Here is a 17035-nt window from a genome sequence, read left to right as displayed (position 1 = left end):
TGGCAACGCACACACACTGTTTACACTTGGGCTGGCTGAGACATCGCAACCGAGACAGACATTCTAGCTAGGACAGCTCAGATGAGGCGCAGACATAGCTCAGGAGCACAGTTGGAGTTAGTGTGGCTGGGATGTTGGACAAGGCATCATTATAGCAATTACACCTTAAGTATACACAGTGAACGTAAGGAGGGAGGGGTGGGGGGGTGGCACCATTAATTGAGTATGGGAGTTAGTATTGGTTAAGTTATTACGCTAACGTATTTGTCTCTAATCTAAGCTGTAGCACTGAGGGGAGGGAGGGTGGGGACGAACTGTTGCTGAAAAGAAGGAAAACACGCGTGACAACTGCACCCTGCTCTTTTGGCAGTGAAATCTGTGAATTTGCTAGCTCCTTCAAAAAATACGCCGCCGAACCCCCGGGTTGTCGGCTGATGGGCTGTGTCTGCATGTGTTTATTGTCTACTTGAAATATGTATAATGCGGCCGGCCCTAGAGGTTGTAGGCTTGGAGCTGTGTATCTGAAGTGCGTGGCAATAAAATAAATAACAAAAAAAAAAGTCTGTGATGTGATTCTGGCAGCCAGGCGGCCCTCCACAAAAACGGTATACGCCTGCAGGTGGAACACATTTGTGGCATGGTGCACAGCAAAGGCTGTGGATCCACTCTCTGCCCCCCTTTCAGAGGTTCTCCTCTTTCTTCTTTCTCTTGCCCAGCAGGGCTCTGCTCTGGGCACTATCAAGGGCTACCTCTCTGCCATTTCAGCCTTCTTGCGGCTTCCTGAGCAGCCTTCTCTTTTCAAGTCCCCTTTTGTAAATAGATTCTTGAAGGGCATCACTCACACGTTTCCTCCTGTTCCTTTTTTTGATGCCTCAGTGGGACTTGAAACTTGTTCTGACTTATTTGATGTGTGCTCCTTTCGAGCCACTTCACAATTGCCCTCTTCGTCTTCTAACTCTTAAGACTGCATTCCTGGTTGCCATCACCTCTGCCAGGAGAGTGAGTGAGCTCCAGGCTCTTTCTTCTAAACCTCCTTTCCTGTCTGTCCATCCAGACAAAGTTGTATTGAGAACGCGTCCCTCTTTCCTTTCCAAGGTAGTCACAGCCTTCCACATCGGGCAGTCCATCACCTTGCCCACCTTCTTTCCGCCTCTGCATCCCGCGAAAGAGGAAGAGAGGCTCCACTGTCTGGACCCAAAACGTGCGCTCTCATTCTATCTCGACTGCACATGCCAGTTCCGGGTGGACGACCAGCTCTTTCTTGGTTACGTGGGCGCTAAGAAGGGACGGGCAGTGCACAAGCAAACCATTTCTCGATGGGTTGTTTTGTGCATAAAGTCTTGTTATTCACTGGCTAAAAAGGAGCCTCCTGTGGGGCTGCGTGCCCATTCCACTCGGGCCACGGCGGCTACTTCTGCCCTGGGTCGGGGAGTCCGCTTGCAGGACATCTGTCAGGCAGCTACATGGGCCTCGCTGCACACGTTTGCAAGACACTACTGCCTGGACAGCCAGGTCCGGAGAGATGGCTTTTTTGGCCGTTCTGTTCTCCAGGACTTTCTGGTTAGCAGACCCACCACCGGGGTTGGTATTGCTGGTGTATCTATTCTAAGGTAAGGAATCTAACACTAACCTGTTCTTTCAGACGCACAAGTTACTGACCTTCGGTAATGATATATCTGTAAGAAACAGTAGTTCGTGTTAGATTTCTTACCGCGCCACCCATCCTCCCCGTTCTGCGAACCGATATCTAGGGTTAAGGTTCATTCCTTTTAGGGCCCTAGTTTCATGGCACCAGTTTTGGTTTTTATCATGGCTCTGCGTTCCTGGTGCGGGAAAGCTATGCATAAGAACTGATATCAGCACGCGATGGCAGCGTCTAAGTACTCCGACGTCATCACGATGCCGGATACAGAGCCGCAGGCGACGCCTACCGACACGCAGGGGTACTGCTACGCAAAACTTTCCGGATCCAGTCTGACGCCTGGGGCTATTCTAAGGTAAGGAATTCTAAGGTAAGGAATCTAACACTAACTACTGTTTCTTACAGATATATCGTTACCGAAGGTAAGTGACTTGTGCGTCTCCACCTCCTTGCTTAGAGATTGAGCTGCGACAGTTGACAACTTTTGACCTTCCTCCCAAAGTCTGTGATGTTAGCTTGGCAGCTAGGTGTCCCTCCACCAAAACGCAATACGCCTCTAGATGGAACAAATTTGTGGCATGGTGAGCAGCAAAGGCTGTGGATCCCCTTTCTGCCCCCTCTTTCAGAGGTTCTCCTCTTCCTTCTTTCTTTGGGCCAGCACTCTCAAAGTCTATCTTTCAGCTATTTTTGCCTTCCTTCGGCTGCCTGACCAGCCTCCTCTTTTCAAGTCCCCTATGGTTAATTGCGTCCTTAAGGGCATAACTCACTTGTTTCCGCTATCCCCTTTCATAATGCAACTTGAACCTGGTTCTCACCTATCTTATGTGCGCTCCCTTCAAGCCCATACATAACTGTCTCTCAGGCTTCTGACCCTTAAAACTGCCTTTCCGGTTGCCATCACTTCTGCTTACAGGGTGAGTGAGCTTCAAGCCCTTTCTTTCAAACCTCCTTTCCTGGCTGGTCATCCGGACAAAGTTGTACTTCACACTTGGCTTCTTTCCTTCCCAAAGTGGTTACCTCTTTCCACATAGGACAGACCATCAATTTGCCCACCTTCTTTTGGCCCCCACATCCTTCTAAAGAGGAGGAGAGGCTCCACTAACTGGATCCAAAGCGTGCTCTTTCATTCCATCTGGATTCCAGAAAACAATTCTTTGTTGACTATGGGGGCGCCAAGAAAGGTCAGGCGGTACACAAGCGGACCATTTCTAGATTGGTCATTTTGTGTATTAAAGCCTGCTATTCTCTAGCTAAAAGGGAGCCTCCAGTGGGGCTGCACGCCCATTCCATCAGGGCGACGGCAGCCACTACTGCTTTGGGACGAGGAGTCCCTCTCAATGACATTTGCCAGGCAGCTACATGGGCGTCGTTGCACACGTTCACTAAACACTACTGCCTGGATTACGAAGTCAGGAGAGATGGCTTCTTTGGCCAGTCTGATCTCCAGGACTTTCTGGTGTGAACTTGTTTTGCAAACCCACCTCCGGGGTTGGTATTGCTGGGGTATCTATTCTAAGGTGAGGAATCCATAACTAATTATTTCTTTCAGATGAACAAGTTACTTACCTTCGGTAACTGTATATCTGTAAGAGACATATATTAGTTATGGATTCCTCACCGACTCACCTATCCTCCCCATTTCCATGAACTGACTTCTAGGATAAGGGACTCCCTTTCAGGGCCCTAGTTTTGTGCACCAGTGGTCAGTGTCTTGCATGGCTCTGCGCTTCTAGTGTGGAATGTTGTGTATAGAACTGACGTCAGCGTGCAAGGGCGGCGTCTTACATAGATACTGCAACGTCATTCCGGCGACTACGGCGCCAACAACAAACGCAGAGTCGACCGACATCACCTATCCGCATGCAAGGGTACTGCTGAAGAAAACATTCTCAGAGGAGAGGAATCCATAACTAATCTATGTCTCTTACAGATATATCATTACTAAAGGTAAGTAACCAGCTTACACAGGCTGCAATGCCAGGCCTTTACACATAATTTGTGTGGTCTCTCGTGGTGGAAGAATACATTCTTCAGCCGATGGGAGACCCCTGATGTGCCTATGCCCTTTGTACCTTAGTAACCATATACTAGGGACTTACATGGGTACACAAGTAGCCAATCTGGAGTGTATCTAAATACTCACCATATCCAATTTAGGGAAGAAGCCCAGAGACTGGGGTCCGGGTTAGCGGGATCCCTGTCAGACAATTAAAAAACACACTGACACCAGGCAACAAGTGGGCATAGCCATGCTAGAAGGATCCTACCTTCCTACACCACCCCCTGGTTCTCGCTTCCGATGTGGGAGAGCTTGTGCGCGGCTCCTGGTCTTCCTCTGCTTCACCTGGTCCTCTGAGCTGTAGCGACAAGAACACCGTCAACACTTCTGAACCGTCCGACATCCATCTGCATTTGTCTTTGTGGCTCCAGGCCACCTCCGATTGGCATAGACTCTGTCCCCTCTGCTTACAGGTTCTTCACTTCAGCTACCTCTCACCTTGAATCCACCCTTGGGTTCTACCGGACTCTTTCACCTTCTTCTCCAGCTGCATCTTTTCTGAAGTCCGCCATTGTGGTCTACGGCGGTTTCCGACGTCACTTTGCTCCTATGCACCTGGCTTCCCTGGTATCTTGGGTATCCATGGGTGGGGTGACTCTCCAACCTTCTGTCTTACACAGGGTTTCTTCAGGGTCCACTGGGAAGGGTCTTTCTTAAAAACTGCAACCACAACTTCCCCTTTGACGTCTATTGGACACATGGCTGTGTTCTCACTCTGCACACAGCCTCCGTGGGGTTCCTGGGGACTTACATTGAGTGGTGCCTTATGTCTCCAGCTCCTCTGAGTCTCCTGATCCAAGTTCTGACTTCTGTCACAGTTTGCATTACATTTATTTAGTATATGGTTTGGTCTACCCCTGGAAACCACTATACTTTGTGCTACTTGCCTTATTTGCAATTTAAATATTGTGTATTTGTGTTAATATCTCCCGGTAGGAGTTATGCCAATGTGTTAGTGAGTTTTGTGTAATAAATAGACATTTTTGTATATACACTTTGTGGTTCATTTTTAATTAATCTACATGACTGGAACTGGTAAAACAATCTGAGACATATTTTTGTATATACACTTTGTGGTTCTTTTTCAATTAATCTACATGACTGGAACTGGTAAAACAATCTGAGACATATTTTTTTGTATATACTTTGTGGTTCTTTTTCAAATAATCTACATGATTGGAACTGGTAAAACAATATGCCTAACACTCTTTCAATACAAGCCTGAAGGCTGCTTTCCACAGCTACCACTTTGAGAGCGTTCTATAGTTATCAAAGACCACTAAAATCACCTTTGGGGTTTCTAGGATTAGTGTAAGGTGCATCACTTAAATAAATGTGCTCCATATACTAAACCATACTCCTACAAGCACTTTCTTTTTGGCCTGGTCTCTGTGGTTCATAGAGATTAGGTGCAACTAACTTAATCAGTGCAGTAATGGTATATATGAAGATGGTCCATTAGCGGACATACCTGAAAGTGATGTGGAGCAGGCAGGAGAACAGCCTATACACAATTAGGTCCTAGAGGACGCATTGACAAGAAACATTGACTTTGAAAGACATATGAGTTTACACTTACATAGTATACGAGCAAAGTTGGGCGGCTGGGCCAATTCGAAAACATATAGCAACATTAGACATGGTACTTGAAGAGATGTACAAGTATTCTACAGAGGATCCAAAGGGGTTGGGCAAATGTTATGGTATATAACATCATTGTTGTGTTGATTATAGTTAAGTTCTGAATGCCAAGACACTACGCCAGCCGATTGCACACTAGACTTGAAATGTAATGTAATTGGCTGCGATGTAACATGTTGCAACTGTATTCCTTTGTATAGCTTTACTACGTCAGTTATGGTGTATTGCGGATATATCAGATGTTTGAAAAAACTTATAAACTATAATAGAAACAAATTTTAAAAAGAAAAATAAGAAGATGGTCCATTACTTTTGGGGCCTCAGGTCTTGAGTATGTACATCTGGCCCCCAGTCATGCCACCTAACAACTGGAAGACATGCTGAAAGCATTCTGCTCGGATGTTAATCAAATAGACAAGTAGTCTGTGGGAAGATAGGCTGTCTGTTAGAAACGTTATTTCGGAAAGTAAGTACCCCAGTCAAAAGAATATAGCCATATAGAGGTTATATACTTTTATTCCGTGCTTGATTGTTTTAACGCATTAGTATTCTATAAAATGTATCATATAGGGAAATTTGTTGAAATTCAAAATCAGTGAGCATACTAATTAGTTTTTTAAACTACATGGACAATATTTATAATAATTTGAATTTATTGTATGTTTTAGTCTCACTATGATGACACAGATCCAGTGTCTTTTTCCTGGACTTATGAAGAGATCAAGGAAGTCCATACACGTTGGTGGCAATTAAGAGATAATGCTGTTGAGATATTTTTAACAAATGGATGTACTTTCTTATTGGCGTTTGACAACACAAAGGTAAAAAAAAAAAAAAGTATATTTTTGGGGGTTTCTGAACAATGCAACAAACAAACGTGCGGCTTAGTAAGTACATAGCTGTTGTTACTTTGTTACAGATCATCATCACACATTCTATTTTTATTTTTTTGTGTCCTTCCTACCTGTCTCCACTTTGAAACAATTCCACTTCGTTAATTCCAGTTGTCAATGCTGCATCTAAGAATAAAGTATTTTTTATAGATGTTCTTAGGCATCTTCTGCTTTTATGAATGTATTTATTTAATTTTTTACGGCGGGGAAAGCTGGGTGTAAGCCCGGTTAAAGGAAGCATCACAATCCTAGTCAGGGTGAACCACAATTTTTGTAAACTAAATATCTGAAAGAAACAGGTCAGTGTTAGATTCCTTACCTTAGAATATCCCCAGGTGTCAGACTGGATCCGGAAAGTTTTCGTCAGTAGTACCCTTGCGCGTCGGTAGGCATCTGCTGCGACTCTGCGTCCGTCGTGGGCATCGCGATCGCCGGAATGACGTTGTCAGAGTACTTAGACGTCGCCCTTGCGCGCTGACGTCAGTTCTTCTTTTTTCCGCGCCGGCAAGCGTAGATCGGGGAAGAGCGTACCCTAGTCAATTTTTGACTGACTTTTTGGCCTATTTTGGCTATTCTTTTCAAGTCGATATCGACTCCTGGTGCCGGTAAGGATGCCTGGATTCAAGCCGTGCGACGCCTGTCACCGCCTGATGTCGGTGACCAACCCCCACCGCCGGTGTCTTTACTGTCTCGGAGCCGACCACGACGACAAGTTGTGACCCGACTGCCGGGCCTTGACCTCGAAAGCTAGACGGGAGCGGTCCCGCAAGCTCCTCGAGATCCGGCAGGCGGCTCCGCGCCGCTCAAGTTCCCGGTCGAGGAGGAAGTCGGGGGACCGGTCGCGGAGCCGCAGCATCGACGCTCATCGAGTCATCACCACTCGTCGGGCTCGAAGTCCTCCGGTAAGTCGAGGAAAAAGAAGTCGAAGAGACGTCATCGGTCTTCTGACTCCTCTCGCCAGTCGCACGACTCGGCTGAGGGCTCGGGTGACACCACCCGCGGGGCTCCGCCGGAGCCGCAGGCGTCGTATCCAGTCCCATACCCTCCAGTCCCTGGACTGCATGCAACGCCGGAGGAGATACGTGACTTCTCTTCCAGGGGATACTCATTAATAGTCATAAGCACTGAATTATCTCCGCCCATGAGCGGGAACCCGGAACACATAAACAATATACATATATATGTGTAAATATATCAAAAAGTACATAGTACTAAACTAATTATACACATATACATGTATAATAACCATAATATGCAGCCTAACATATATACATAGGCTAATAAAGCCAAACTTACACACGTTCTGAAGCATGAAAATATGCTGTATATAAATGCAATAAACGGGCATGAGCCTAAAATGCATTTCATAACCATGAAAACCTTTTATTTTCATCAAAGAACCTGTTGTAAACAGTTATTAGCCTAAAAGGCTGCATATGAAAAAATGTCTGTGTACAGAAAATCAGACTGGCACCCTGCCTTTAAGGCCCCAGAGAATCTGCACACTTTGCCTTTAAGGCCTCCAGGAGAACTCTGTTCCCATCATGCACCACAGGTGACAGTTAGGTCAGTTCTTTTTTCCGGCTTGTTCTGTGAGGAACCTGGAACTTGAGCTCAGCTAATTTTTGCAGTTTTTCTGTCAGAAGTTGGTTTTTTCTTGTCTTTTTGACAATATACTACTCTGGTGGTGGTTTAATACCTTTTTCTGACTAAACTGTTGGTGATTGTTTAGTCAGAATGCCACCTGTATTTTACAAATGTCCTTCCTGTGGGAAGAAGATGTCAAAAACGGACCCACACTCTGTTTGTGTGGTTTGTCTTCCAGCTTCTCATAAGGTGGAAGAGTGTTATCACTGCCTCAACCTTTCTAGTAGGACTTTAAGAGAAAGGGAGAAAATGAGGTTGCTGGGCCTTCTGGAGAGAGAAAGCCGTGGTGAGAAGGGCTCCAAGAGCTTATCATCATCTGCTAAGCCATCTTCTCAACCCAAACGTCGAAGAACAGCTTCTCCTGAAGGTAGAACTAAGAAACATCGACTCCAGGGAGCGTCGCCGTCAAAAAAGGTGCGCAAGACGTCGAGATCCAGATCGCCGTCAGCATTGTCGGCGTCGAAGAGGGCTCCATCGACGTCGAGGACTTCGCCGGTGAGGCAAGATTCAGCGTCTCAACAGTCGCCGTCGAAATCTTTTTCGACGTCGAGACATCTGGTGTCGATTGCAGTAAGGACGATGTCGGGGGCGCAAGGTTCTACGTCGAAGGATCGTAAGAGATCGACGTCGAGGGAAGTGAGGTGACCGACGTCGAAGGATCGAGTGTCGACGTCGAAGGATAGAGTGTCGACGTCGAGAGGGAGTCATCGATCGACGTCGAAGGAGAGACGTATGGGCCGCTATGATCGTCTGCTCTGGGACGCAGTGGCTCGTTTTGCGGATAAACTCCCTAAGTAAGATCAAAAGGATTTCCTGAAACTTGTGGAAGAAGGCGGACTGGTGGCTAACCAGAGCATTAGCGCGGCTGCTGATTCGGCGGATCTGTCAGCGCATGGCTATGCACATGGTGTTTGTGCTAGGCGTTCAGCTTGGCTTCGCCTTACTGGGCTAAAGCCTGAGGCCCAGAGGAAAATAGTGAATTTACCGGTTAACGGTTCGACTCTGTTTGGATCTCACGCTGACGATGAGATGTCCAAGATGAAAGTGGAGTTGGACACTCTTAAGGCCGTAGGTCTTGAAAAGAAGAAAGAATTTAAACGTCTGGGTCATTTTCGTCCCTCTGACAAGAGATCTTTCCAGCAGAGGAGCCAACAGACGAATTGGTCCTCGCAAAACCAAGGCCAGAATCAACAGAGGTCGCAATTCCAACAGCGGCGACCTGGGCGAGCCAGAGGCAATGGAAATAGGCAGCAGTCATCCGCTACCAAACATCCTCAAAAACAATAAACGGAGGCTTCCTCCACAACCGTGTGCCACTCCAGTTGGAGGAAGTATTGTGTGTTTTCTGGACGAGTGGAAACAGATCACAAAGGACAGATGGGTGCTGGGTATCATTCAGAACGGGTACCTTTTGAGATTCAAGAAGCCACCCCCTGTCATGCGTCCTCTAAAGATGTTACAGTGGAATGTAAAGCGTTTACAACAGGAAGCGAACATCCTTCTGAAGAAGAAGGCCATAGAACTAGTACCATCTCAGCAGAGATGTCAAGGCCTATACTCTCGATTTTTTCTCGTAAAGAAAAAAGGTCCAGCTACGGAGTTCAGACCCATTCTGGATTTGAGACGGTTGAACAAATTCATTCGAAAGGAGAGGTTTCGAATGCTGGCTCTTCATCAGATCTTCCCCCAGTTACATCAGGGGGTTGGATGTGCTCCATCGATCTGAAGGATGCTTATTTTCATATTCCGGTATCCAGAAAACATCGCAAGTTTCTCAGGTTTCAAGTAGCTGCTCATCACTATCAGTACGAAGTACTCCCATTCGGCCTGAGATCAGCTCCCAGAACATTTTTCAAATGTATGGCGGTAGTTGCGGCTTGTCTTCGAAAGAGACGGATTTTCATATATGGTTTGCAGTTTAGTTCCATCAAAGTCCATCTTGCTGCAATAACTGCTTAAAGAAAATCGCCAAGACAGATATCTTTCTTTCGGATGCCTGTGGTGAAGGATTTTCTGGTAGGTTTAAGGAAGGTGTATTCTCCAGTCAGGTCTCCTTCTCCACCTTGGGAGCTTAACACTTGGATGCTAAGCATCTTCTGGCACTTCAATGTAATTTCCATTGAAATGAATGGGCACTCCATGACGAGTTACCCTTGTCATTAGCATCCAAGTGGTTATGTGGTGTTGACCAAGTTAACGGGTCCCCCCTTTGAACCCATACATAAAGCGTCTTTACAACACTTATCTTGGAAAGTAGCGTTCCTGGTGGCCATCACTTCTGCTCGTAGGGTGAGCGAAATCCAGGCTCTGTGTTGCAATGAACCATACACTATTTTTCATGGAAACAGAGTGGTGCTCAGAACTCATCCTGCTTTCCTGCCCAAGCTGGTGTCGGATTTTCATATTAATCAAACCATAACATTGCCTACTTTCTTCCCAAACCCTTCGAGTCCGGCTGAACGGGCTCTACATTCGTTAGATCTGAAAAGGGTTTTGAAATTTTTCTTAGATAAAACAAAGTCTTTGAGGCACACGGACCATCTGTTTGTGAACTATGGTCGTACGAATACTGGTTTGGCAGCGTCCAAGAGATCCATTTCTAGATGGATAGTGTCATGTATCCTACTGGCTTATCAGCTAGCCCACAAGTCTTTATCAGGTAGACCTAGGGCGCATTCTACGAGGGGGAAAGCTTCTACCACAGCTTTCCTTAGGAATGTGGCTATGTCAGAGATATGTAAAGCAGCTACTTGGCGTTCAGTGCATACGTTTACACGCCATTACTGTCTAGATTCTGATGCGCAGGTTGATGCACAAGTGGGACAAGCATCCCTCAGAAATTTGTTTGCTAATTCTAGCTAAACACTATGGTTTAAAAGTGTGGCTATGCATTTATCTGTTCGCCCGCTTCTGGTGGGTATGAGCTTGCTACTCTATTCAGTGCTTATGACTATTAATGAGTATCCCCTGGAAGAGAAGGATTAGTTACTTACCTGTAATCCTAGTTCTCTTCCAGGGGTATACTCATTAAAGTCATAAGCACCCTCCCGCCTCCCCGGGCGAGCAGTAGCATTGAGGTTTTTTCAATATGTATTATGAAGTTTTTAAGTGCAGATTCCTGCTAAAGTTTGCTGTACCGTACAAAGGAACTGACCTAACTGTCACCTGTGGTGCATGATGGGAACAGAGTTCTCCTGGAGGCCTTAAAGGCAAAGTGTGCAGATTCTCTGGGGCCTTAAAGGCAGGGTGCCAGTCTGATTTTATGTACACAGACATTTTTTCATATGCAGCCTTTTAGGCTAATAACTGTTTACAACAGGTTCTTTGATGAAAATAAAAGGTTTTCATGGTTATGAAATGCATTTTAGGCTCATGCCCGTTTATTGCATTTATATACAGCATATTTTCATGCTTCAGAACGTGTGTAAGTTTGGCTTTATTAGCCTATGTATATATGTTAGGCTGCATATTATGGTTATGATACATGTATATGTGTATAATTAGTTTAGTACTATGTACTTTTTGATATATTCACACATATATATGTATATTGTTTATGTGTTCCGGGTTCCCGCTCATGGGCGGAGATAATTCAGTGCTTATGACTTTAATGAGTATACCCCTGGAAGACAACTAGGATTACAGGTAAGTAACTAATCCTTCCTCGTGGCCATGAGGGCTCACTTCCCTCCGTCAAGGCCTGCCAGCGCGCCTTCGTGCCCCGCAGCCCCGACACCGGGCCCTGGCGCCGTCGGGAACTTCGGCTCCGTCGTCGACTTCGGTCCCGCCGCCGCAGAGCTTTGGGGGATCCAGGCCTGGATCCCGGTTGACCCCAGTTGACCTTAAGACTCCTCCGCTGGCGCCGACCCCGATGGTGCCACTCCCAGCGCCGTCTTCGGACGACGACGCCCCCGGTTTCAGCCCCGGTCTGGGCCTGGAGTCGGAGCGGCACCGCTCGGCTCCGTCTCCGGCGTCGGTTGGTGAGCAATTCACCTATGAACCGGCTCCGTCATTTCAGCCTGTTTATCAGGACACAGATGAAGGGGAGGACTGGGAGGGGTCTGAGGACCCTCTGGCACAACATTGCCAGTTAGGTCAGGACTGGGCAGATGAGCTGGGGGAGGCCAATGGTCTGGATACCTCGCCTGACACTGGATTCATCTCTTCTCCCTCCGTGGCTATGGGTGAGGGTGCTACCTATGGTGTGGTGTTGTGCAGGGCAGCCAAGGCCTTGGCTCTTGAGCTCCCTGATGCAGCCGTGAGGACTAATCTCCTCACTGATGTGCTTCAACCACCAGTAAGCTCTTTGGAGTCTCTGCTGCTGTTCAATGAAGCCCTCACGGACGTTCTGATGGGCACTTGGTCCAAGCCCTCCACAGTGCCCCCTGTGGATCGGAACGTGGCCCGACGCCAACACCCGGCTCCGCGCGACCCCTGCTTTCTGTCCGTTCACCCCACCCCTGAGAGCCTGGTGATCCAGGCCTTTAAGTCCCAGACCACGTTCCCGACTGCTCCTCCAGATCAGGAATCAAAAAGGTTTGACCAGTTTGGGAAGAAACTGTTCTTCTCATTCAGTTTAGGGTTGCGGTCTATCAACACCGCTTGCCTTATGGGCCGTTACACCCACTCCTTGTGGGACACAATTGAGGACGTGCTGCCCCAGTGTCCAACGTGGTCGCGGACGTGGTAACCGCCGTGGCGGTGCAGGGGGACAATGGCAAGGTCAGTCCACATCCACTTCCGCAGCATCCGCCTCAAAGTCCTCCTAGTCCGAGCTTTCAGGCCCATTCGACGCCAGTAGAAGGCAGGGTTCGCCATCACCTCCTCCACTGGCGTACCATCACTTCAAACAGGTGGGTGCTGCAAATCGTCCGAAGGGGCTACTCCCGCCCCTTCGAGGCGACCACTCCAGCCATGCCAACGCAGTACCATCGCATTTCGGGGGATCACTTGCAACTTCTGCAGGAGGAAGTTTTGGCCCTCTTGGCGAAGAGGGCCATTGAGCGCGTTCCTGGGCCAGAAGTAGGACGTGGTTGCTACTCCCACTACTTTCTGGTACCCATGAAGGGCAAAGGAGGCCTGCGCCCTATCTTGGACCTCCGGAGCGTCAACGGCTTCCTCCGGAAGGAGAAGTTCAAGATGCTGACTTTGGCTCAGGTCCTGGCTGCCCTAAACACTGGAGACTGGATGGTAGCGTTGGACTTGCAGGATGCATATTTCCACATCCCCGTCCTGCCGGCGTGTAGGAGAGTAGGGTCTGCTTTCTGTGGTCACCCCCACTTTTTGCTGTGATTTTCTGGTTTTTCGACTTTAATGTAGCTGTGGGCCTGCTAATCAGACCCACAGCCCAGCTGTTCTCTCTCTAAATTGATACCATGTACTTTAGGTACATACCTGATTGTGTATTGGGTCACCCTTGTGAGCCCCTGTAAAGTTACCATAGGTACCCAGGGCATAGGTGCATACAAGGCCTACCAGGGGCTGCAGCATGTATTATGCCAACCCTGGCTGGCCCTCCAAACTGACACCACAGGCTGATCACTCAGCTTGGGTAAGGTGGGGTAAACACCCCTTACTTAGATATAGTATACCTATATCTACCTTATATATAGACACATATGCACCTATAAGTCACTCCTATGGTAGGCCTCAACAATCCTGGAGGCAGGGTGCTTGGCTGTATGTGAGAGGATGCCCTAGCATGAGCTGAGCCCCTCTGCAGCTTTCGGAACCATCTCCTTATAGCTGTTCTATGATATAGCCATACCATATACTCTTAAGTGCATTATAATCCTTGCGGTTATTGCTAACTTTGGTTTGGCTTTATCAAAGCATGCCGTGTAAGGTGTCAATCACTTTGGAATACTACCCCCTCCCCCCGCCAATTATGGCGGCGGAGGTAGCTTTCCACCCTTCTAGAGGGAAAAGACATGTATGTTACTGCTTTACCTGGTTAAAGTTAAAAAGAGCCCCAGCATCACAAAATGGATGCTGCTGCCACAGACACAAGTCTGATCTCCTGCTGCTGGACGAAACTCCGGCAGGGGAGGCCTGGACAATAGCTTTCCTGTCCAGGGAGGTGCCAGCACCTCCCCATACAGGCAGATGTGTATTGGGACAGGGAGGGCCTCATCGGCAGATGCTTTTTGAGACACTGCCTGGGGCACACAAGGTGCTCCATGCATAGCCCGGTTCAAACCAGTTGCTGGGGCACTCCAGCCCCAGCTCTGGCGCGAAACTGGGCAAAGGGAAAGGGGTGTAACCACCCACTTCTCAGGTTCACCCATAGGAGGGACCTAGCAGGTAATCCAGCCCCTTAGCTTAGTATAAGTAAAGGAGCTGTGTCCCCAGGACTTTAGATTAAACTTTGATACAGAACTCTTGGACCTTCGACATTCTATTCTGACTAGAAGACGGAAGACATCTCCCTTGTGGTCAAGGAGTGACCACCCTGTGCAAACAGACACCACCAGTAACTTGCCAGTCTGCTTTGTCGACGCTCCCGCCAGTACCCGAAGACTCAGCGACACGGGAACTGGACTTTCAGACTTCTCTAACTCCGACCCACATCCACAGCAAAGCTGGGACCCGTGGCGGACACGAGAGATGTGGGACCGGACACCCTGGACATCCTGCATTTTGCTAAGAGCTCGACTACCGAGGAACCCTCGCAGTTGTACATTGGGGTACGAGAAGCCCCAGACCCGGGCGCCATTTGCACCGAAGCTCAGCCCTCCACACTCCACGAGTGCCACGTGGGGCCCGCTCCTGCATTTCATGTCGACGCATCTTTCCGGTTCCTTGCCCGTTGGCTAGTGAGCCCCCTGTAGACTTTCCTTTTGAACTAAACTGCTTTCCTGGTTCCTCCAGGCTTGCTCCAGCTTCCCTTCAAAGGAGAAGCGCCACAGACCTTGCTGGTCTGCAACAGAGCCAATCTCGACATCCTTCATGGGTTGCGGTTGCCAAGGCATGTTGGGTTCAATCCGGATACCGACAACGCAGTCAACTAGATCCTTCGTGGGACAGCTCGAATCCAGCGCCTGGTCATCGTCGATGCCTCCTGGACCTCGTGGCTGAAGAGACAAACTCACTTTCTTCACCTTCAAGCACGCGACATCGCCTGGTTCCTTCCTGGTCACTGGCTAGTGACCCAGACTATGTCCCCTCTGCTTTCAGGTTCTTCACATCTCCGATCCACCCTTGGATCCACCCAGGCACTTTTCCTCTGGTCGCCTGCAGCACTTCTTTGCAGATCTCCACAGAAAACGACGACGAAACCTGACACCAAAAGGCACCTATGCACCCGGCTTCCCTGGGTGAGGTAACACGAGTACTGCAGGGCTCCCGTGGGTCTTGACTCTCGAAGTGTCCTAGTCTAAAGGGGTTTTATCGTAGTCCATCCGGAAGTGTCCTTAAACAGTAACTTTGTAACTTCTTCGTTTCCCATTATAAGACAATGGTAACTCGCGACTGTGTTTAGACACTGCACGCGTCTCCCGTGTGCCTCCTACTTCCTAACCTTTGGTTGTTTAGTGTAGTCCCAGCGATTCTACAGGCCCTAGGCCTGCTGTCTAACTCTCACGTGGTTCTTATACCACTTCTTTAGTATATGGTTTGTGAGGCCCCTAGGGCATAACTGTATTTGTGCAACTTATCGTATGCTAATTGAGTAACTTGTGATGTACTTTTACCTCTGACCTCATAAAGAGTGCAGAGGGGTTATGTTTAGAATAAATACATATATATTTGATATATACCTTGTGTTGTGTCCTTTCATTTGGTATTCAAGGGATTATAATTGGTAAAACAGCTTGCTTCACATGCTCTCTGAAGTCTTAGCCTAAGACCGCTGGTCCATACTACCACTAGGATAGCTTGTCTATAAGGTTGACTTTACAACCAAGAAACAAACGTATTGGTGAGGGTCCAAGGGCAAGATTAACGACCCACACAGACACGTGCCCTAATAGTACGTATTCACAACAAAGAAATGTCTGTGGGTCAAAAGAAATATGGGTTCAACTGTGTATACTAGTGTGTGACACAACCTAAGACGACTAAGAAAAACTACTGGTGGAAATGTGCAACAAAAAGCACTAAATTCCTTTAGTTGGAAAAAGTACCCATCAGTTCCCACACGGTACCGCCCTAGTCATCATTTGGGCTCTCCGTAACCCAGGAGAGAGTGCAGTCCGACACTAGATGTTATTGTGACGGACAATCAGCTCAAGCTGAAAATGAAATTTTTTTTATTTCTAGTTGGTGGTACCGAAGAAAATCAGTACACCGGGGTAACTGAATTGCAGTGCATAAGTGTATAGTGAGAAAATAGTGAAATGTTATAAAATTGGATAGAATTGAGTAGAGGTAGACAGTTTAATAGTTTCTCTCAGTTCTCCCAATATTAAAAACCATATAATAAACTAACAGATTTACCAAAATATCTGTGTGCAAGTAGGGTCGACATGTTTCAGCATATGTGGCTAGAGGTATGCCACTGCTTTCTTTAGGACCATGATATAATAGCTACTGCAATAATAATAAAAAGATGTCACCTGTATAATTTCAGGTCTTACTCAGTCTCCTCCAATACACTATGGAAAAAGTTGCGCCCAAACAAGGAACTCAGAGAACCACAAGAAAGAAAAAAGGTATGAACATTACTATATTGTTCAACCACATAGTGTCATTAACACAATATATCAAGAGAGTATGGTGACTTATTCCATTACCCCAGTTGAAGCTCGCTTACCTATTTGGTAGGAGGAAAATGTGTCACCCCACCTGGCTGCAGCTCAGGTGTGTGGAGAACCTCTCTGGTGAAAAGACAGAACAAAACGTACAAACTCACATTCACAAATTCCAGGTATATCAATTTAGAAATCGTGGTGTTAACAAGCGATCTCTAGAGCTACCATATCCTTATGGCGCCTATCTCTTTGCGCAATCCAATCATTACAATCTTTTCAAGGTTTATCAGCACGAATTACTGGTAGATTAGTGTTATTAGCCTGATAATACACTTGATCGTTTGCACATGGAACCTCGCTGTTCTTATTAAAGATGTGCTGATCGGGCTAGCAGTGGTTTCATATTAAAGATGTGCTGATCGGGATAGCAGTGATTTCAAATGAACGAGCCCAACTGCTTAAC

The 17035-nt window shown here is 47.4% G+C and overlaps 1 protein-coding gene across 2 annotated transcripts in view; it reads left to right on the top strand.

Moving 5' to 3' along the window:
* LYST (lysosomal trafficking regulator) overlaps window positions 1-17035 on the top strand; it is a 3192287-nt gene that overhangs the window by 2199780 nt on the left and 975472 nt on the right. For both annotated transcript variants that reach the window (XM_078648813.1, XM_078648812.1), the window contains one exon: window positions 6011-6163. In XM_078648813.1, the coding sequence (XP_078504939.1) occupies window positions 6011-6163 (153 nt within the window). The remainder of the gene's footprint in view (window positions 1-6010; window positions 6164-17035) is intronic.

This window comes from Lissotriton helveticus, chromosome 6 (genome assembly GCF_964261635.1).
Source record: "Lissotriton helveticus chromosome 6, aLisHel1.1, whole genome shotgun sequence".
Taxonomy (NCBI): domain Eukaryota; kingdom Metazoa; phylum Chordata; class Amphibia; order Caudata; family Salamandridae; genus Lissotriton; species Lissotriton helveticus.
This window is presented reverse-complemented; position numbering and strand designations above follow the sequence as displayed.